The 22,878-nt window shown below is 40.4% G+C and overlaps 2 protein-coding genes and 2 long non-coding RNA genes across 7 annotated transcripts in view; 1 reads left to right on the forward strand and 3 right to left on the reverse strand.

Annotated features, from left to right (window-relative positions):
• ACAA2 (acetyl-CoA acyltransferase 2) lies at positions 1-17,767 on the reverse strand. The gene is made up of 10 exons (XM_065663544.1): positions 17,665-17,767; positions 13,327-13,493; positions 11,229-11,357; positions 9,134-9,250; positions 7,547-7,694; positions 5,763-5,938; positions 4,654-4,783; positions 2,359-2,429; positions 1,566-1,720; positions 1-656 (listed from the first exon to the last, which is right to left on the reverse strand). Exons 1-10 carry the CDS (start codon positions 17,678-17,680, stop codon positions 572-574), a joined length of 1,194 nt encoding a protein of 397 aa, XP_065519616.1. The 5' UTR covers positions 17,681-17,767; the 3' UTR covers positions 1-571.
• Positions 15,278-17,561, reverse strand: LOC136005762 (uncharacterized). Its single transcript, XR_010608876.1, has 3 exons — positions 16,504-17,561; positions 16,276-16,392; positions 15,278-15,348 (listed from the first exon to the last, which is right to left on the reverse strand). It is a non-coding gene; the product is annotated as an uncharacterized LOC136005762 (long non-coding RNA).
• Positions 17,473-22,632, forward strand: LOC136005761 (uncharacterized). 2 transcript variants are annotated; one of them, XR_010608874.1, is made up of 4 exons: positions 17,473-18,093; positions 18,662-18,954; positions 20,298-20,397; positions 21,038-22,632. It is a non-coding gene; the product is annotated as an uncharacterized LOC136005761 (long non-coding RNA). The 2 variants fall into 2 exon arrangements; XR_010608875.1 differs by lacking the exon at positions 20,298-20,397.
• The window catches only part of MYO5B (myosin VB), a 157,490-nt gene continuing 154,099 nt past the window's right edge, over positions 19,488-22,878 (reverse strand). For all 3 annotated transcript variants that reach the window (XM_065663542.1, XM_065663541.1, XM_065663543.1), the window contains one exon: positions 19,488-22,776. In XM_065663542.1, coding sequence (XP_065519614.1) covers positions 22,624-22,776 — 153 coding nt within the window. In that variant the 3' untranslated portion in view covers positions 19,488-22,623. The remainder of the gene's footprint in view (positions 22,777-22,878) is intronic.

Below are 22,878 nucleotides of genomic sequence, written 5' to 3' on the forward strand. Positions count from 1 at the left end.
TTTTATTCCCTCTTGCGTTTATTGTTCTTTTGGGAGGCACAATGGAAATTTCAGCTTTTGCTCATTTATTTGCCCTTGTAAACCAGCAGGGTACAGGTTATAGCCATCAATCTACAATCAGTATATACTTCAGGTCTCCAATTAAATTTTAACATTTCCTGATGATAAAAGAGGCACACGTGCCAGACAGCAGCAGCAACTGAAATAAGAAGAGTTTAAGCAAAACTTGCTTAAAAAGCTACACTGACTGCTATTTTAAGGCAGTTTTGGTGAATGTTTGACAGACAATTTCCTCAGGAAATTAAAACAATCATTTCGCCTACAGAAATACATTAATTTTGATTGAAAAGAGGGTTGTACAAAATACTTCATCAGTGTGAAATTATTACACTTCCTTTAGTTAAAAAGACAGTAATGAATCCTTTTGTTCAGAATTCAGACTTCTCAGCTATTCCTTTACCTTGCAGGAATGGCACAAAGTGAAGGCAGGCAGTGATGCTCTGTTGTCACAAAACGCAGGAGTTTCTCAGGGAATCAGTAAGTCAGGCAACACTGCAGTCTCCAGAATCTCTCAGGCTGTGTTCTCAATGAGAATAGCAATACCTTGTCCACCGCCAATGCAAGCTGACCCAACTGCGTATTTCCCACCACGACGCCTGTAAAAACAGTGAGAGTGATTTACATTTATAAAACCACAGTAGTTGTTGTCCTGATTTTATGAAAGGAAACTAGCCATCAACTTGGTACCACTAAAGATGACATTTAAGAGTGTATGTCGCTCTTTTTCTAGAAAATTCTCATTAAACCTCAACTGACTGAAATATTTCTGTAGAAAAAGGAGTTACATGTCAGTCTTTAGCCATTTGAATGTATTTAGCCATTTGAAAGACTGTATGTTATATTGTTCTTAGAAACAGAAAGAATAACATTACAGGATACTTGCGGTTTCAACACGTAATATGAGTGGTGCAAATAAGACAAGATTTAATTGCCAAGGCAGTATTTTAAAGCTAAGTTTTCTGCAGCCATACTCCAAGAAACAGTTTTCTGCAAGGTACAAATTAACTGAAGCTTTATGGTTGAACATTAATGTTGCAAGTACAAGCAAAAAGATAGAGTGATCTCTGCCCTGGGGTCGGGGAGAAACTTGAAAAATTCAGATTAAATGGTGTTGAGCATATCAAGCCAAAAAGAGTCAAAATTTCTGAAAGTGGACTAAAGAAGAAAGAAGGTGATGACAAAGACTTTTAAATGCACTCTGTTAAGAAAAGAACAGACTTCGTTCAAAGGCCATTTTAAAAAAAGAAAGCTTCCCACTGCCTACTGTGGGGTTGGATCAGATGTAGAGGAAGCAAAAATCCTGCAATGAGACCAGAATGGAATATGAGGCAAACTGCAGGACCTGGAGTACTGCGCAAAGGTAACAAAGTGTACTTCAGTGAGCAGAGTTTTAACCCAGTCAACTGGAAGATTTTAGTCACACAGCATCCACACCGAGAATCTTTTGCATGGGTAAACACATCAGCACTGCATTCACTACCAGCAGCTATTGGCTATGTACATACCTCAACTCATGAACCAGATGAGCTGTGATCCGTGAGCCTGATGCTCCCAAAGGATGACCTATCGCAATGGCACCTCCATTGACATTGGTTTTTTCAGGGTCAAGGCCCAAAACCTTTTCGACAGCTAGGTATTGCGGTGCAAATGCCTCATTCACCTAAAACACCAGAGGAACAATACAAACTGTTCATGTCTGACTCGTAGTATGTGTGCACACAAGACAAAGTGCACCTCATTTATTTATTGTCCAGGTCATTTTGATTGAGAAAAATATGAAACATATAAAAGAATACTCAGACAACATACGAATTGCCAGGCCAAGACAATGTAAATTCAAAACCTCCTGGCACATGTGATACAAAGTTAGCATGCAGTATATTTAAAAAAAAAAAAAAAAAAAAAAAAAAAGCATGTTGTATTCTGATGCAGTGTGCTCATAAAAAAACCATTGCTCTGATTAAAAATGGCCTTGGTCACAAATGGAGAAGTGTGATTAACTTAAACATTAACAGTCCAGCCAGCAGAGTAAAACTTCATGTCACATGAGGATTTTTTCCATGGAATGCTATCATGCCATTTCCACATCCACATGCCTAAGGTTTTGGGGGTTTTTTCTTTTTTTTTTTTTTTATTTTAACAACTGTGCAACTGTTGTAGCAACTAGATGGAAAGAGGTCAGACAGGCTCCAGACATGAAGAAACACCTACTTTGTGATGGCGGGCTACACATATGAGTGGAATGTTTCTGCTAAAAAGATCAGGAGTAACCTTATTGTTCATATTAAAACTCCTTACCTCTACTAAATCCATGTCCTTCAGGGTCAATCCTGCTTTCTTCAGAACCTCAGTAATTGCAGGTACAGGGCCTAGTTGGAAATCGTATGCACAGTTACTTAAATAAAAAATTAACTAAATAAAAGCTTATAAACATGACATACATAGGATAGTTTCATAAAGCCTCATCAGATTTCCTCCCATGAGCCTCTGTGCAGCCAATGAATTCTGGATATGCCACTCACCTGCTTTATTAGGTAGTAATAGAACTCCTAAATCTCAAAACTATTTGGCAGCCTTCTCAACACACTGCCAGGGAAAGTCAGAAGTGTCACTACTGCTGCACAGCTGGTAAACACAGACATAGCTTTCAAGTCAAGAGAACTGACAGTCCCCAGCCAAATAGAACAACTTCATGACAGTTTTGAGGTTTTCTCTTTCCCTGTACTCTTGGCTCAGCTTATTCTTTCTTCACAACTTGCAGCCTCCAGGTATACAAAACAGAAAAAGGCAGGGTGCTCTAGAATTTGCTGGTCATGTGCTTAGTTATGGTATTGCTGTTTTGGTTTTCTTAGTATCATTTATCTGAAAATCTAGTAAAAATCCCTAAGAATAAAATGCTCCCTTGGACCCAGGTCTCAGCTACTGAAGTCAGTTAAGATTTTTTCTGGGAATATTACAGAATTTGGCCATAAAACTGTTTCAATAAGAAAGCTGACACCTATGACCTAGTATAACCCACTAGAGGAGATGAATCTCTCAGCTACCTAAAGAAAGAGACACTCAAAGAGAATCTGAAAGGGTTAATTAGATATCTGCTTGTAGGACAAAGATATTGAGATGTTAGATGGCCATTTTGGTCATTAGACAAAAAAACCCAGTCCTAGAACATTAACAAACCTAAATGCTATCTCACTACCAAAAATCGGTGATGAAAACTCACAGCTCAAAGAATAAAATAGATAAAAATAAGTAAACAACAGAAGAGACAGAAAAATTAAAAGTAGGGGCCCAGTTCAAAGCTCAGTGGATTATCAGAAAGCCTCAGGCTGCTTAATACTGAACTAAATGCATCTCATTACAGATTTTAGAATGCCCGTTACCCGTGAGAGTAACGGGCGGGTCTCATGTGGACAATACAAAGACCATTAATGACAGCCAAGCAGACATTTTTCCCTCTCTCTTTTCTTTCAAAACAATGAATTCTCTCACTAGACATTGTGAAGCAGGACTCCTCATCACTATCAGTATGTGAAAGAGCAGTTGCTTAGACTGAGCTCCTGTTCTCAGATCTGTTGCTGTCATGTCGATGAATCTCCTCTGGTCTTTTTGAGATGCTGGGGACAAGCTCTGGTGTTAAGAAGTTGGGATACTAAATGTTTCTCCGTATGATTTATGAAGTTTTTAAACAAGCTAAAAGAGTTGCCTGACTTTGAAAGAATGGGCTAGCTTAGAAAGCACAATGACAGCATGAAGTCTAGCGAAAGAAATCCTCCCTCTACATTTGCTTTGAAGGTTGTGTTAGTCAGATAGTCTGATCGAGAAAACAAATCTGACAATGCTTCATTTGCATTTCTACTGACACATGGAACCAGCCAACAATGACTTCTCTGAACAGAATGTCAGAAAGGAAAAGATGCCGGGATACAACACTGTCTACAAACTAAACAGAAGGGAAAATCCTGGGATGTCTGGATTGGCTTTGAAGGTTTGTTTGTGTTAATAGCTACTTGATTAAGAAGCATAAAATATGCGACTGAAAAAAGAGTTGGTTTGCCAAAATAATATCTGAACAGATGTGTAACCTGGAATCCCATCTTAGGCTGAGCAACTGAGTAACTGCTGAAAAGTGTACACTTAGACAATACTCCTTCAGCAACAGGTGGAGAAGGCAACTCATAGTAGCCCATTTAAATAATGGGATTTAAAGCTTCAAAGCTGGGAAACTAAAGTGAATTTCAGGAGGAAACGTGTTTTAAAAAACATTAAGGAAATACCTATTTTTTTGACTAACAGAGAGAGGAAAAAAGGAGGAAAAAAAGGGTGCCTGGGAGACTATAGTTCAGTGTTAATGCTGTAAGTCAGGCACTGCACATACCCTTTCAGCCAAACTGAGGAGTAAGTCACTCCCTCTGAGTAAGAGGGGGGGAGTGATGCAGAGGAATGGACAGTCTCTCTGTAGTAAGCTACATGAGCATCTTCAGAGCCTCCAGACTCAGCACACTGCAGTCTCTCTTTCTTTCCATAGAATGCCCAATACAAGAATATTTTAGTGCTGCTTGATCCTATAAAATAATGTGCCTTATTGCAACTTACCAATGCCCATTATGGAAGGATCACAGCCAGATGAGTGATATGCTACTATTCTTGCCAGAGGAGTAAGACTGTGCTTTTTAAGTGCCGATTCACTGGCAATGATGACTGCACCAGCTCCATCACATACTCCCTTGCAACAAGAGAGAAAAGCATTCTTAGTAGAAGGAAAAAAAATCAAACAAAAAGTCCACTACACTAAGTATGCCCCTCATAAAACAATTGTGTCCAAGACACCAGTATCAACATTTAGCAGACAATACTATTATTGTTTATTCAAAACAACAAACCACAATCTCACTATTTTGTGGACTGTGGAAAAAAAGTTAAATAAATATGTTTAATTAATTTCAGTGTTTTAGAAAAGTAAAATACATTTTTGCCACTTAAAAGTCTCCCTTACATTGGAAACATAGTTCTGTTGACTAGCAAGAACAGTGTTAATATTGTATAATACATGTATTAGAAATTATAAAAGATGCTTTACAGACACTCAAACTTACAGTGGCTATGATCTATTTTAGGCAGGAAAGCAGATTATATGATCACAGTGGTCCTTCTGGCCCAAAGATCATTAATCACTTGATTAAGATAATGACTGTAAGAGGAACAGTCTGTAATAACATGTTGCTAAGCACCCAGTCTACTCTGCGTAAGAACAAAATATGGTTTGGACTAGAGGATACTAATTGTGGTACAAAGATGATCATCAGCAATAGAGCCACCTAACATAATGCATGATTTGTAAAACAAATATTCAGTAATCACTGCCACCAAAAGAAAGTACAAAGAAAAGAAGGTGCCTGTACACAGCCACTGCAGGTACCAGCTGTGTAACTCAAGCCTGATGAGGAACTGTCAATGCCCCACTAAAAGAACATGGCAATCCAAAGAACCAAATTTTAGGACACAGAAGCAGACTGAAGGATCCCCTGCCATCCTGGGGCTGAAGCATTCAAGCAGGGGCATTCCATTGCAGAATTAGAAATCATTTTTGTCACGAGACACCACTGATAGCCAAAGGCGGCTCACTGAGACATAAATACAGTGACACTAAATTTGGAGAACCTTAAAGGTGACACTTTCACAACCCAAGGCTTTGACGTACTCACTGAAGCATTCCCAGCAGTGACTGTTCCATCCTTTTTAAAGACAGTCGGGAGTTTTGCCAATTGTTCCAGAGTGGTCTGGGGTTTGGGGTGCTCGTCCTTTTGCATACTTTCTTTCCCCTTTTTGGTTTTCACTTCAATTGGTGCCATCTCAGCATTAAAGTAACCAGCATCATGAGCTGCAACCACAAAAAGGAAAATAAAGAGTCTGATACAAATATCAAGCTGATTGCACAGCATGACCAATAATCCTATTTTCATGTGCACACAACTTCTGCTCTATTTTAGCCAAGAGTTCAGGGACAGTACTGTTTATGCTTTATTTTGCCTAAACAGGCTGGTTGGTGCTTTATTGCTTGTTCGGGTTTGGTTTTTTTTTTTTAGAAACTGAGCAAAAACTCTAAAAATACATTCTCAAGATTCTCCAAAGGAAGTCTCAAATATTGAAGTTATATTTCAGCTTTAAATAAGTGAACTATTCTTCCTTCTTTTGTTTTAATAACTAGATTTATTTTTTTATACACATTCCCCTTTATTGTTGCTTTTTTCTACAGCTCTGTCATTCACCAGAAGGCAAGAAGCTGTAAGCCTCACTCAGAGAGGAATGTGGAAAAAATCCTAAGACACATTTTCTCTGTTGACAACCAGCATAAGCTACTGTATATCAATTAAAATCCTGTCCAAGGGGCACCCCCACAGGATCTCAACTCAAGTCATGATCTTAGAATGGAATTCAGCTGCCTGAGCATCTTGAAATAATTTAAGACGTTGTAGCTACCTAAAATGCCCACATGAGGGCCACATCACCTAAGGCGACATTAGTGGCCAATATTCAGGCATCGAAACACCACCTTTCATGCTCACGCTGTTGATATGAACACACAGATATAAAACCAAAACAATTCCTATCTCCCAAAACTAAACCAAGACTCCCAGCCTCTTCTAACCATTCCACAAATGGAACTCTAAGGGATTTAGAACTATGACAGTGAAATTGCCGTATCTGACGTTGTTTAGCTACCTCTGAACTTCTCAGTTAATTCTATAAAATCTTTTTCTTTGCTGATTAACCACAAGACTCTCTCTTTAGTGTGGAATAAGATTAACTAGTCATAACAAGCAGACATGAAAACAGCAAGGCAGAATCCTTGAAAACAAGAAAGAAGCAAAAGCCTCTTCAGGGGCAGAGTTTCTAACAGAAGCTGGAGGAATGGCAGGAGGTAGCTAACAAGATGAGCAGGAAATGCAACATATGACTAAGAAAAGTTACAAAAGACACTGCTGCACACACTGTAAAAATTCAAAATCTTCCTTCGAGACTAGCAGCTGTTAAAAAGCAGCATCATTAGAATCTATAAGCATACCAAAGTCTTTCCTTCTTAGGTTCACCTTCGGGTTGCAATGCATTTTGAGGTCCCAGTACAATCACTACACATTCTAGTGACTTTTGGTTTACCATCCTCCTTACATTATCAACCAAATTCACAGGAATCAAATGACTCTAAATTATGGCTTTGGACACGAAACCACCTAGAGAACAGTTTTTAAATAGGTCCTGAACAAGTATCCCCTCTTCAGATTCCATCTGCTCTAACTGTTCAAGGTTTCCAAAAGAAAGGAAAAGGATTTAGATCAGAGGGCTTTACTTACAGTACCTGAAAATCAGAAGACAAATTACACCAAGATGCATGAGCTACAAAAAACTTAAACATGCTTTTAATTGATTCTAAAACCTCTAGATTTGAAACTAGTATTATATAAACACTTCAATTCCTCAACTTACTAACCAGCTTTGCATCTCTGTTGTGTTTTGAAAGCGTATCGGTCACAGTCTTCTCGCGTGATGTTGTACTTTGCAGCCAGATTTTCAGCTGTAATTGCCATAGGTATTTTAACATGTGTATCTGTTAGAGCTGCCCACAATGTGTCTTCCAGCTGCACAGAACATGAGAAAATTATAAAGCACAGCAGTATTAACATTTATTATCGACAGTTTCTAATTATTCAGTAGCCTCTTGGAAACTAATGCCTCTTTGTAAAATTAACTCAGGTTAACTATGGATACTTTATTTAAATTAGAATATACTGCAAACAGTCTGCAGGTTCTTGTGTGCTATTTCAGTTAACAGACATTGTGCTCTAGCACGGTTCTTTCTACTCACATGTGGCCTTGAGAGATCTGGAAAAAAAACTACAAGTCTTATCATTTCAGTGTATTTTACTGCTGCATGAATTATTTATTAGAGACCTATGAGAACACATGCCTGTCTTTCTGGTTACCAAAAGGGAAAGATGAGCTACGAAAAGGCACAGCAGCCTACTGATTCCTCAGGTCTTTCTCTACTATCAGGGAAAATCACCTTACTGGGACCAAAGATTCCTGTAGGGAAAACCTCTCTGGTGAGAAAACACCCAAGTTTAACTTCACTTAACCTGACACAGGCAAGCCCAGTAAGTCCACATGGGTTTTGCCATCTCTCTGTGACCAGCAAAGTTCTGCAAGATCAATCACCCATTCACCTGCAACTGTGTAAGTCAATTATCTTCATGATAAGAACCCAGTGGCACCTAAGGAGACTCAGTACATCAGCAAACTTGTGAAGGTTTTCTTTGCAGGATCTGAGACTTAGTCACAGTGCCACAGAAGACTCACTGAACAGAGTTGATATTTCAGATTCAAAACCTTCACAATGGAAAAATAGCAAAAAAACCCTAAGGACTGAAAGACTAAAATACCCTAATTTAGCATTTTGATGTTGGTTATAACCCATTGAGTAAATCAAAAATATCAGAGCAGAGCTGGATCCTGCTGCAAATTTCCCACAGTATTCACTAAGGATGTGTCTTCAGAAGAAAATGCAAAAATAAGTTACCTATCAATGTATTTAAATTCAAGTTTCCTCTTCAAAAATCAAGAGATGCTTATAAGTTGGAGATACACACGTTCTTTACCAGGCTGTCCACCCACTGCTAGCCTTACTAGCTTAACCTAAATTGTATGCCTCTACTTAACAGCCTCTGACAAGGTTTTATATTGTATACAGTAATTCAATGGGATGTACCAAGTGAAGTAAGTTTTGTGCAGAAGAGTTTATTGATACATTTAACACGGGACAGGAATTCAAACATGGGTTTGGGTAAGCTAGAAAACTGGCATGCCTAACAAAATTGCCTCAACCTACCATTTATGATAATGTCTGAATACTTGATTCATGCCTGGAATAACTAAATCTGGATCTAATCTCAAGTACTTTAATTTGCAAGGATATAGTATCTACAAGCCTGATACTTTGCTGTGTAAACATGAGAGGAAAAAAACCCCACAATAAAACAAACAAACAAACAGGTGAAAAAAAAAATAAAAGGTACCAGACCTTGAGGTCTGCTCCCAATCTAGTTCCAAATCGAATGTTTCGAACTGCGTACGGTGCTTGGCTCATATTTTCAGCTCCACCACACAGAACAACTTCTGATTCATTAAGGCAAATTTCCTGTTAACAGAAAAACAAAACAGATCTAGGATTGAGTTTGCTGGTTTTGTAAGACAATAACAAATGTTTTAGAAAAAGACCTCACTGCCTACAGAGCCACAAACAGAGAATGTATTCAAGCTTCGGCATGTGTACATTTATGAAGGGTTCACCCTTCTATTAAGATTAGGGTCTGACTCTTTCACGACATGCTCTTTCTTCCTCATTTCAGTAAGGAATGATTATACCAATGATGAAGGAAGAGAATATGGGTGCACACAAATGACAGGATGGAGGAACAAAGCCATTAAGCACCTGCATGTTTGTGTGGATCAGTTCACAGATGGTTGAGCTTTTTCTTTTTGAGCTTCCAATCTTCTCAAAAGGAACACAAATTAAACCATGAAGCCTGAAACTAGACCTTACAAATCTAAAAAATTCAGGACATCATTTTATAAAACATTAGACATGCAAGCTGCCAAAATAACCCCCCAAAACACATTAGTTCAACACAACCTAAAAGTCCTGATTATTAAGCACACCGTAAGGTCACTCAAAAATTATGAATCTTTAAAATAGTTCAGTCAGGTGGGCAGTTAAGGTTGGTTGTGTACTGGAATGGAAGCAGATGAAGTGACCTTCATTTGCATTTGAGATAACTACTTAGTAATCAGCATGACTGATTTGTAGTCATACAAATGAGATTCTTCCAAGATGCTTCCTATAGTTACCAAAAATTTTGTATACATTTGAGCAGCTCAGAACAGAAGCTATAGCTTTGTTGTGTGCCAGGGAAATACAAAAGCATTAGCTGCACTGATGAAAGGCCAACTTTGGAAAAGACCTCACAACCACACTTCCAATATAAGTGGTCAAATTCTCCAGTAGACTTTTTTTCAGTGAAGACCAACACACACATAGCCTTTGCAGAAAGCACTATGAAAAACAGCCAAGTGGATATTATTGTAAACATGTAACCTTAAGTTTACATTGTCTTTCACATTTTTTCCTGGAGGATCAGACCTAAAACGATTCTCTAGCCATTGGGAACTTTCAGAAGTAAAAAACCAATCAAACAAACAAAAAAAAACCCCCAAAACCCAGCAAAAACACCCGAACAAAAGCCAACTCTGTGGCTGCTCAAATAGCTACAAAATACCCTTTAATTTTGTAAAGTCTAGACCACTGCTAGTGTCATAGACCACTGGTCTGTATGAATAAATAAAAAACTCTATACCACTATAGCATCCTGCTCAGTACTCAGTGGTTTTGGCCAACCATTCAAAGAGAAGTTGATTTTCTTCTGTTTTAAAAGAAGTGACTCTACAAATTACCTAACCCATCAGAGGTTTTGGATCTTGGAACAAAACCCCACAAAAAACACAGGATGCTCCTAATATAGCTAGTAGGTAAGATTCTATACAATGATCAAAGGGTGAAAGCCTCCTGTTGTGGTTCTGATAGCCAGTAATTCCAACTTGTACAAACAGGATCACAGAATGCAACTATTGCACAGCTGAACACTATTTCACTGGCTAACATCAGCTGCATTCCTTATGTTAAACTCAAAATAGCTGTAATGATGATCTTTAAATCCAGCCACAAAGTAAGAATCTGCAGAGACTGAACTCTGACACAGGAACATGCAGGGCAATAGGAACTTTCTAATAGTGGCAGCAAAAATCATAGAATCAAAAAATAGAATGGTTTGGGCTGGAAAGCACCATTAAGATCATCTAGTTTCAATCACCCTGCCATAGGTAGGGACACCTTTCACAAGACCAGGTTGCTCCAATTCTCATCCAACATGACCTTTAACACTACCAGGGATGGGGCAGCCACAGCTTCTCTGGGCAACCTGTCTGGGTTATGGGATAATAGTAATTACTCATACCAAGCACAAAGTCCACACTTCTACACAAGCCTCTTCTCTCTTTAACTGTCTGATGTAACAAACTGATAAAGGTTACAACTAATACAGAAATACACAGCTTTATACCTGACATCCATTGGCAATGGATTGGAAACCAGAGCCACAAAGTCTGTTGACAGTGAGGGCTGGAACTGGGACAGGAACCCCCACACGCAGACCAACATGTCTTGCAATATAAATTGCATCTGCGGAGCTCTGCAGACAGAACAAACAAGTTTCGTTACACTCTAATTTCTTTGGAGTAAAAGTCCTGACAAAAAGACAGAGCATGAAAAAATACAACAGTGTACAGCAGAAATCCTGCTAAACAAAAAGACACCATCCTATAGGATCAAAAAGGGCCAATGTCTTAACATGCTTTTTAAGGCAACTGTGTGTTGTAAAAGTCAGAAATCAGGCCAAAAATGGGCCTTCAGACGTTAAGACTGAAGTCAGCAGTTTGAGTCTTATGTTTTCACTTATCTCTTGTTTTCAAAACAGCATACACACAACAGACCTAGGAGCAGATCCTGCCTGGCAAGAAAAAAATATTTCAAGGTAAATTAAAATTGCCCAGACTAACAGGTGGAAGGGTCCCCAAAACCAGCCAGTGTGGAAAATGCAGAGATGACATTGCTGCTTCATATCCACTTGGTGAAATTTTGTAACTGTGTTCTAACTGGACACTGGCCTGACCTAACATGAAATCTTGTTCCTCTGAAGCTTTTCAAAGACAGTTTTACCACATTTCTATTTCAAAAGCAAAATACTGCAAACAAAACACTTCAGAACCCACTCCTTTAACAAACCAGGCTCCAACATGAAACAAAACCAATTAGCTTACTGTATTTCAGCTACTGAGTCAGCAGATGACAATGAGCACAGGAACAGCATAAAAAATTCTAACAGCACTGCTATAGGCTTGCAATGGATCTTTTTCCAGAGAGAACACATGCTCTTGGGGATCATGCCCTAGGCTAATAGGCTTTATAAAGACAAAAAATTCTGTGCATAATGCTATGTGTCAATACAAGTTCAGAAGAAAAAATAATATAAAATCAATCAAGCCGCTTCTGCTGAAGAAGGGGAGTGTAAAATGTTTACAGATTCTTAAATATTTAAACTTCATCAAATAATACTTAAAAGCAATACAGGACTAAAAAAAGAAAATCTACTGGGATGGGGGAGTATGATGCAAAGGAAAAAAAATTTCAACATGAAAAGACATTTTATTAGGAGAACTGTATTTTTTCATGTGAAAGCATTACAAGAGCAGTATCATTTTTCTTGGCCTCAAACAGTTCTTACAAAATCTAAAAGAGTTGAATAAAGAAGCTGAGATGTTAGCTATAGGAGACAGAATAACCAAAAGCTACTCTTTAGGATGAAAATCCTTAAGAAGGAATACTGCATACTTGTTCAGTTATCGTGAAAGTTCTCAGGATTTTGTTTCTTCTGCACCCTTCAAACAGCGCAAAATAAAGAGTGCCACCCTTAACAATGATGAAGTCAGAATAAAAACCAAATGAAAAATGCTCTTTGCTGTCCCGCCTAAAACAAAGACCCTCACCTAGATATATGGATAACTGCAGTTTTGCAATGCTGATGCCCTGCATACAACCGCATCTACACCACAAGCTCTTTGGAAAAGATATGATTGTCTCAATGTCTCTGCCAATCAAGGCATGTACGCTTTCAGCTCAAAATAAACTCATATTCAGTCAAAAAAAAAAATCTATAGAAAACTCAAGGCAAATGGACTCAAATTACAGTCTCCAGAAAGACAGGAGATTATATAATCCAGTGAAAAATCAGTTACACAGTTATTGTTACTGTACAGTTACAGAGCTGAGTTACACAGCTCAAGTCAATAAAATAGCAAAAATGTACCAGGGAAGAGCAATTAACCATTTGAAGAATGCACATTTTTTAGAACATAAGCTTGTCGTAGTTTAAACTACCTTTTGTACTAAAAGAGAAATCTAAGACTTGCTCTCAATACTATCACAAATCATGTGGGGTATGGCCCTTAAACATGAACAGGAAATACTACACTATAAACGTCACTTCATTTCCAACCCTTTGGTTTATTCTTGGCTGCAAAACAGAGGTAACTATCTATAGGACCATACTGAAGTAGACAACTGAAGTCATTACCAACCAGCAGATTTTCCATGCTACCAACCTGCATGACACTGCCGACAACAACACTGTCGATGATCTCAGGAGACACCTTGCCAGCAGCCAGTGCAGCTCGAGCAGCATGTTCTGTTAGGTCAGTGGCTGTGAAGTCCTTCAGCAAACCTCCATAGGTCCCAAAAGGAGTTCTCTTTGCTGCAACAATGAACACACCTGCAAGACAAGCAAGAATTACCCAGATGTGCAGAAGCTAACAAACAAAAATTCACCAAGTCAGCCTCGACATCCTACATTCACAAGCAACTTCATAAATATAGGCAATGTGAACGCACAGTTCAAGATAAGGCATAGGATATAGCAATACTTTAGACAGGGGAGGTATGCAGAATTAATGGTCAGATAGGAAAGCTGGGAAGATTCTAGAAATACCTCCTTTACACAAAGAGTTTTCATAAAGAACAGACAGTTCGGATACCACTGAACAATGGAGGCTTGAACACCGTATCAGACGTGAGTGCTAGCATACTGAAAGGATGAAAGTAACATCCATGGAATCCCACAGTGGGCACCTGTGAAATAGTCAGGTGAGGAACTGCTCTTTTGAAAAACAAAGAGGCCATTCCCTCATCCTAGAAAAATCAGCATGTTTTTGGCTTATACCCTGAAACAGTTTTCAGAAAGAAAAGAAAAAATAAAAACTTTATGTGCATTTTAACTTTGACTCCTTTAACTTAAGAGGAAAAACATTCTCTACTCAAAAACTTTGGGTTATTTCCAGAATTATACAGGCCATCTAAACTGTATTAGAATCAGCCTTCCAGCTTCTGGGAATAATTACAGAGTTTTGACAGAATCATAGAATGATTTGTGTTGGAAGGGACCTTAAAGCTCCCCCAGCTCCAACCCCCTGCCACAGGCAGGGACACCTCCCACTACAGCAGGTAGCTCCAAGCCCCTGTGGCCAACCTGGCCTTGAGCACTGCCAGGGATGGGGCAGCCACAGCTTCTCTGGGCACCCTGTGCCAGGGCCTCAGCACCCTCACAGGGAAAAGCTTCTGCCTAAGAGTTCATCTAAATCCACCTATCTCCGTGGCATCTTCTGGACTCGCTCCAACAGCTCCACATCCCTCTTGCGTTGCTGCCCCAGAGCTGGACTTAGGACTGCAGATAGAAGGGGAGAATCCCCTCCCTTTCGACAGGAGAGCACATGCAAGCACCTGTGTACTGAGGCATTGGCCAGAAGCAGTCTATGTGAATTCTGGCTTGGGAAAAGATGTCTCTGAACTAAACCAAACATTACTGACTGCGTGTCTCTGTCTCCATGTGCAGCAACAAGCAGGAGGCAGCCTGTGAACTTTCCCCCAGTTGAACAAGAGAGTTCACACCTCCCTTTTCTACAGCTGCCATGAGTTATTTTAAGTAACGCTGGAAAGATACATATTGATAAAAGAATGAAGGCAAATGAAAATGTTCATTAAGCTGCTCATGAACACTGTTTTCAGGCTGTTAGAGGCTGCAAGATCCACATTCTTTGCCTGTTTTGTCAGGGAGAGAGTACTCCTCTGCTACTCGTGTATCTGGAGCCCAGGCAGCAATTTCTAGAAAAGGACTTTCCAAACTGGTGAAGGTCAAGCCTGTCCCACTGACAAGGGCTTGAACACAATGTCAGGTTCTGAAACATGGAACAAGTACACTTAAGATCATCTGGGAAGTACCCCAAAGTGGACTAAGCAAGTAATGAAGCTTCAAGGATAGGGATGACCATGGAATGTCGCTTTCAAAGACATGTAGACAGCAAACTAGTGTGTCACCCTCACATCCTTATGCTGCTGAGGCTTCTTTCTGGGATACCCCAAAGACCTTGGAAAGAAATCTTTGCTAAACACTCTACTGCTGCTCCCTTAAAATGCAGTGCTGACAGGATAACTAGTCAAAACCTGGGAGAAGCAAAATTCATTTCCTCCAAGGAATAAATAGATACTATACCTCCAAACAGTCCACTCTCCAGGTTTTTTAAGCACAGAGGGAACACCATAGACATTGCAGAGGCCTCTGTATATTGAGAGGTCTGAAAAGTAACAAAACTGGTATCACAGAGAAGGTTCTGTACCCAGGTCTGCAAGGAATGCTCAGAACTGACTCCTCATCCACACCCTGTAAACTACATCCATTGTCAGTTTTCATTCTTAATCTATCATCATGCAACTGAGAGCAAGTAATTTAATTTAATCTAAAACAATTCTTAATCCATTGACTGAGCATGTTTTAGTTTGGTTGTACATACTAAAAATGAACAACAAAAAACCCTGACAAAAACTACTAACACAAAGTGTGAGCCCCTACAAGATTTTTTAACAAGGCTGAGGATGCTTTAACTGATTTGTGTCTATGGAAAACCACTGTTATCAACCGTGTCATGCAGAATTAGTCCCTTGACTCTCTCAAGTAATAAGGTGAAAGATTTAAATTTATACTAATAGTTTTCAGTTAACTATCCAAGATGTCTTGTATTAACAATAATTTATGGATTGTTAAATTTGAGTCTTCGTTAAATGTTAACAACATTGGTAAAATAAAGACCCTTTGCTCTCTTAAGGGTTATCTTACATTCCTAACCTTATCTTCCTTGTGACAAAGCAGACTTTTGACAATCATCCTTCCACATCCCTCCCTCAGTCTCCCAAAATTTTGCCATCCAAGCTCATTACACAGGTTTGCTGCAAGTCAGCTCAGGGACCTGGCCAAGTTAAATGAACTTGTTTTCCTCCCTTTTGGCCAGGTTGCTGGTAATCCACATTATTTGCTGAATCACACACACAACATTGTTGCCTTACGAACAGTACCGGGGCAAGGATGGAACTTTGCTCTTACACCATCCTTTCACGATAACAAAGTCTTTCATTGAGCTACTCACTGCTGCCCACTTCTCAACAGCACTACAGAGCCAACATGTAAACCAAAGCAGATCACGGAACCAAGACACCTGAAGACTAACCCAGAGGTGGTGGAAAACGAGGGGCTAGTTTTCATTTGGATCAGTTCTGTGCCCAGCTCTTCTTAAATCTCCATTAATTGGTACTGTCCTGCATTACCACAGCAAGACTTGCAACATCTGCAGTTTTACAAGGTGATAATAAACATTGGGTGAGAGCAGAGTATTACAAATTGCACAGGAATCTGTAAATGTTGGGGCAAGAAAGCAAAGGACAGTCTGAATCCTTACCAAACAATTCAAGGCCTCTTTTAAATCTGTTTTGCTGCCAAATGGTGATCTGCTATTATAGGCCTGCAACTTTCTCCAACCCTCCAACATTTCTCAAATGCACTTGGTATGAAAATATTTTGTCAAGTCTTATTCCAAAGGCCTAAAAAACAATCATTTGCTCCCACAGGTTAAGGCACAAAAACAGCTTCTGAAAAATACTATGGCAAGAGGTAAGATTATGAAACAGGCGGAGAAAATAAACATCAAGCAAGTACTGTGGGCAAAGCTGCTCCAGCTCAGAAAAGCAATACAGAATTAACTGCTGCGCTGACCTGACAGGCTGTTGGGACTGAAACTTCAAACCACAACTTACAGGTATGTTATTATTTAAGTGCAGACTGTAGCAAAGCACCATCAAATAGACAAAAATCCCCATTTCAGTACAGTTCAATGGTACTTCTAAACAAATCAGGTATTAAAGGGTGTCTTAATCTAATTTTAAGAGGCCCAAGGTAGAGCAGAAAGAACTTTTCTTTACAGAAAACACTTTGAGGAACTGTTGACACTGAGTTGATCCCGCACTGTTCATGCAAACAAACACAAGCGAGGGGTGGATGGAACTAAAGAACCTGGCAGTCGCTGCCACTTTTAAGCGCCACTTCTAAAGACTTCCAGCCACTGCCCGTTAACACGGGACACACATCCTCACCCTTTGCTAGAGGTTGGTTTGTACCGTAAACGCCACAGGAAGCCAAACACATACTATTCTCTTTAGCAAAAGGGAGCTCAAAAAAGAGGGGACTGATACCCGCACCCCGTTTCCAGCTGTGTTTTTTTGAAGGGTCGCCTCCATTTCCAGCTGTTTATGCTGACATGACAACGGGAAGGAAAATCATCACGGGAAGTACGGGGGTGGGGGGGGAGAAAGGGGGGGAGAAGGGGGAAACAGGGGAGGGGACCAAAAGCAGCTCCAGAGGCTCCATGTTGGAGGCATCCCCCACCACCCCCGGGACGACAGTCGGGACAGCCGCGCCACCACCCCTCACCGTTGCCTCCGGCCCACGGCAGAACCCCCCCCACACACACACACGGAAACAGGCCGAGCCCCGCTTCCCCTCAGCAGAAGAGTCAGACCCCCCCGCCATTGCCCCTCGGTGGGGCGGGCTGACCGGCCCTCACCCCGCAGCAGAGCCATGGTCGCACCGCTCCGCTCTGCTCCTCTCTGCTCCGACGTCTGCCCCACCTAGCTCACCCGCCGCACATTCGCCACGCTGGGGACGGAGGAGGGCGGGCACGCCTAGAGAGCACGCTTAATTAATCTTATTTTATTTAATTGCGAGTTGAATTTGATGTCTTTCTCCTCTGATCCATTTTTCCTGCCCCACTCCTGGAAGAGGCTTTGACGAATCGGAGGAAGCGGACCCCGAGGTGTTGGCCTGGCAACGGCGACGGGAGGCGCGGGTCCTATACCTTCCTCCGGGCCGGCCTCGCGGTCCGTAACGAGCCGGCGCTGAGCACGCCGGGGGCGGCTGAGGAAGGCACCTGAGAGTCGCGGGAGGCGGCTGGGGTAACCCCCGGAGCCCTGAGGGCAGCGATGTCCATGATGGGGTGAGGTGATCCCCACCCACCCCCTGAACACTCCCCTGGGGTTTAATGGAGGTTTAATGGAGGGTTGGTGGCCCAGCTGCTCCTGTTTCCCACCTTTAGTCGTTCTGAGGAGAGCAGGACTTGCCTCATGGCCTTCAGAAGGACTCTTCGTCAGGGACTGTAGTGATGGGACAAGGGGTAGTGGGTTTAAACTGAAACAAGGGAGATTTAGGTTGGAAATAAAGCAGAAGCTCTTCCCTGTGAGGGTGCTGAGGCGCTGGCACAGGGTGCCCGGAGAAGCTGTGGCTGCCCCATCCCTGGCAGTGCTCAAGGCCAGGTTGGACACAGGGGCTTGGAGCAAGCTGCTCCAGTGGAAGGGGTCCCTGCCCGTGGCAGGGGTTTGGAACTGGGTGAGCTTTAAGGTCCCTTCAATACAAACCATGCTGTGATTCCATTATATTTCCATGCAATGGCAAAATGCTAATTCTTCAGTTGAATACAGTCAGAAAGAGTATGTTTGCACAGTTTTGTTCGCTTACCATTGAAAATGGAGGAAAATGAATAGTTGCTTAAAATGTTCTTTTTTCAGTTTTTTCTTTTGCATATCACACAACGGGAGGGTCACCTCTGGAAAAGTGATCACAGTGTTTCAGTTGAAGTACCAGGAAAAGTGACCGCTGCACTTAAAACTCTGAAACATGCCCCCCATTACTGTTTCACTGACACAAAGAAGTCATTTTAGAGACTGCAGAATAAACCACATGAGCAAAAGACATTTGTCATGCATAAATTGAGTATTTCAAAGCAAGTTCCTGGTGAAAATCTAACACGTACATTTCCCTGGATGTCGGACAGCACAGCCTGAACCTCGCATTTGAAATGGTGGGTTCATAGTGGTGGTGCTTGGTGTGATTTGGGGGGGGGGGTTTGTTGTTTTTTTGGTGGGTTTTTGTTTGTTTTGTTTTTTGTGGGTTTTTTTTTTGTTGGTTTTTTTGTGGGTTTTTTGTTTTTTGGATTTTTTTAGAGTTTCATTTTTGGGTGTGGTTTTGTTTTGTTTTGGGGTTTTTATTCCTAATAGCACTTCTCTGAGATACATTATACATGCAAAAAAACCCAGTACTGGTCAGCATTGTTTTCTTACTAGGAACTTTTTTAGATTGGATCTAAGGAGGAAATTCTTTCCTGTTAGGGTGCTGAGGCACTGGAATGGGTTGCCCAGGGAGGTTGTGAGTGCTCCATCCCTGGCAGTGTTCAAGGCCAGGTTGGATGAAGCCTTGGGTGGGATGGTTTAGTGTGAGGTGTCCCTGCCCATGGTAGGGGGGTTGGAACTAGATGATCTTGAGGTCCTTTCCAACCTTAACTATTCTATGATTCTATGATTCTAACTTACTAGGAAAAAAGCATCTTTACAGACCTCTGCAGAGTGAGATTTTATTGGCTTACTTATAAATCCACAGACAACTTTTTATGAGAGAACAATAAAAATATCCCCACATTTTAATGCTTGTTTCGGAGAAACAGTGGTTGAGAAGTCAGTTACCTTAGTAACAGCTAAAGGCACACAGCGGGAAAATGCTCAACTTAATAGTCAATATCTAAACATAAAAACAGATCCAGATAACAGCCAGCTTTCTCAAAGCCATGCTTTGTGTTAGATTTGCTCTTTAAATAAAGAAGTGCCAATCTGAGGAAAGAAAGGCATGCTTGAGCATAGCAATTTAACAAAATTCACATTTGAAAACAACTATCAGAAAAGATAACATATATTAAAGATATTTCATAGACAGTCTTCTTCCAGGTGGATTTTAATTGATAAACTACATTATCACCAATCAAGACGTTAAATCCCAGTTGCCATCTACACATACCTAGAGTTTTTAAGAAAGTCTCTACGTATAAATTATGATCCTGAAAATGTCAGTGAAAGACCATTATCCCCTAGAAGGCCATTAACCACACTTCACAATTGCAGTCAGCAACAAAATCGTGGCAGAAGTGGGTTCTGCAGCAACCTGTAATTTTGTCTGCACGCCAACCATTGCTTTAGTCAATCTGTTGTCAATTGTACCCTGAACACTTTACATCAGAGAGAGGTAGAGACTTGAAGAGCCCAAGAGGAAACTGTTGGCCTAAGATGAATTCTGAAAAATAGCTCTGTTTAAACAGTTTTACAGAAAGACTGAATGCTCCTCTGAATAATTTTTTTTTTCTTCTGTAATTTTTAGGTGATTACTACTATGGGGTGGAGGGAGGAAGGAGTAAGATACAATTAAAAAATTAAATTGCGAGCATTGCAAAAACATTCATTTGCAAACGTGGAGAGAGGTAGGTGTAAGAAATAAAAGTATGGTAGATGAGTGGGTGACAGAAGAGCACGGGTTCACTGGGCATAGACCACAAGACAGTGGCATTACCCTTATATATATGAAGGGGAGATGAAGGCACTACTGAATGTAAGCAGTAGATGCAATGCTCGAAGACTGTCTTTTGGAGGTAGTGTTGGTGCCACACAAGAAATCAATTTTATTCTATAATTAGTTGGGTGACAGGGGCAAAGATAATTTCTCGGCCTTAAATTGGTCCTTCACTGGTAACAGCCACGCTAAACCATGGTCTGTTTGAAGCAAGGTTATTTATTCACCGGCGCAGACCAATATAATTCTTCACAGCACTCATCTTTTTCTTTAAAAATGTGCTTTTTGGATAGCAATATACATATATAGTACATACAGGACCTATTACAGTTTGTATATACATTGATTATATACATGATGTTTAAATCAAAACACAATGCTTATCTAAAAATATGACTGCAGCACGGCAGGATTTAGTGTATCTTTACAAGACTTCACCTACTTTAATCCTCTGAGCAGATAGGGTACCTGGTGATAAATTTGCTATTTGGATCTGACTTACACCAACTAAAAGCAGTCAGATGATAAGAAGTTTGTGGGGTTTTTTTCAGGAACCACAACCACAAAGTTCAGATACACTTGGACAAGAGCACTATGGAAACAGCTCAAGGTGATGAGATGAGAGGGGCTTTCGCTGCATTTTGGCATGCTGAGCTCCGGTAGAAGGATTGCCACTGAACACTTTGCAGACCCATCACTATTAGGATCATTGCAGCACATTACTCAGCCATGGCTTTTCCCCATCTCAGTGAGAAAAGTGGCTCCGCAGAAACCAAGAATTCACCAACGTCATGGTACGTACTGAGAAAAATCAATGACAGCTGTGAGGAGCTGGCCCCTTGCAGTGTCTACATAGTGAGATCAGGGGGTTGGTCTGTTTTAGAAGTTAGGTTAATAAAAAAGCCTAACAATTTGAACTGATTGCAGTTGCTCATTGAATTTTGTTGTAGACAAAGAGTTCATGCTCACTGTTAAAGAAACATCTTACATTACTAACACACTGACAATTTTTTTTGTGTTAACAAAAACATTTCATTGCTTATCCACTCCCTTTTATTTCAGAACTTTATGTATTCTTCATTTATGTAACCACTGTATTTGCACAGCTGGTAAAATTCCAGATGTCTGTTGAACTGAATAGAGTTTTTCCACAGTCCTGCTAGAGCTAGGAGTAACCCACTGAACCAAAGTGGAGACCTAATGATTAAATTGGGCTGTGTTAGCACATCTTATCTATGCATGAAATTCTGACACAGGCTCTGTAAGTAGAAGAACCTCAATAGCCACTGGATGAAAGTTTCTGACTTTCAAAAACACAGGGAAAAGGCAATAGCAGATATCAAGGTGAAGCTCATCTATACTAAAACCAGGAAGCCTAAGACAGTCCCTTGTCTTAAGATAATTTCATGAGAACAAAACGCTTTCAAGTCACTAATGTAAATTTGGTAACAGAAGAAAGTCCGAACTGCCATTTCCCATGAAGCAGATGCACTGGATGCATTTAGGAGGAGCAATAGCATTTCTTAAACATAGAATTTGTGCCAAATTCTGTGTCAGTGGAAACAAGCAGTGTCCAAGCCCATAACCTTAACCAGCATGATAAATACGTACTTGCGCTTTCTGCAGTTGACTTTCTCAACTCACTATTGTGATAGGGTTAGTAGCAAGAACAGGAGGCAGAATTGCTTGTCACATGATTAATACCTACAAAATCACCTATCAGACAAATTACATGTCTTTAAATGAGGCAAGCATGTCTCAGATTTTGGTCTTGATTTAACTCTCGTTTCTTCTTAGACATCTATGGAAACCAGGGGGGATCCCACTCCCCATTCTTTTTTGTTAGTGTCTTTTGGAGATGATTATGGGCTTTGAGTGTAAAATCAAACAGTAAGAAATAAATCTATATTTCAAATATCATTATTTCTGAGCTGCAAATTACAAAAAAAAAAACCCAACATCACGTACAGATCAGTCTGGTTTTACTGTATAGTTTAGCATCCAATTATCACTATGTATTGGTTTGTCTACAATCCTGTTTGGTCTGTATTTAAAGAGCTACTTAAATTCCTTTCAGGATTTTTCTTTCTTTGCTGGAGATCTGTGGGTATGAGAGTAGGGCTTAATTATACTGTCTTCAGACTTTATTGAGAAATTCCAAGTTGAGAGAAGCGGGGAGATCGATAGAGTCCATGGTTATGGAGGATGGGTTGAACGGGAACAAAACTGGGAACATGTGCTTGAAGTTTAACAGCAGCTGCGGAGGGTCATTTCGCTCTTGCAAGTGCATCTGTAGGAGGTGTGGGAGAAAATAGTATCAGTTGTTGCATTTTCTTTGCATTTGTCATGTTTAACATCACAAAAGTTTGAGAATGTACACAATTCTAGAGAT

Source organism: Lathamus discolor, chromosome Z, assembly GCF_037157495.1.
Source record: "Lathamus discolor isolate bLatDis1 chromosome Z, bLatDis1.hap1, whole genome shotgun sequence".
Lineage (NCBI taxonomy): Eukaryota > Metazoa > Chordata > Aves > Psittaciformes > Psittacidae > Lathamus > Lathamus discolor.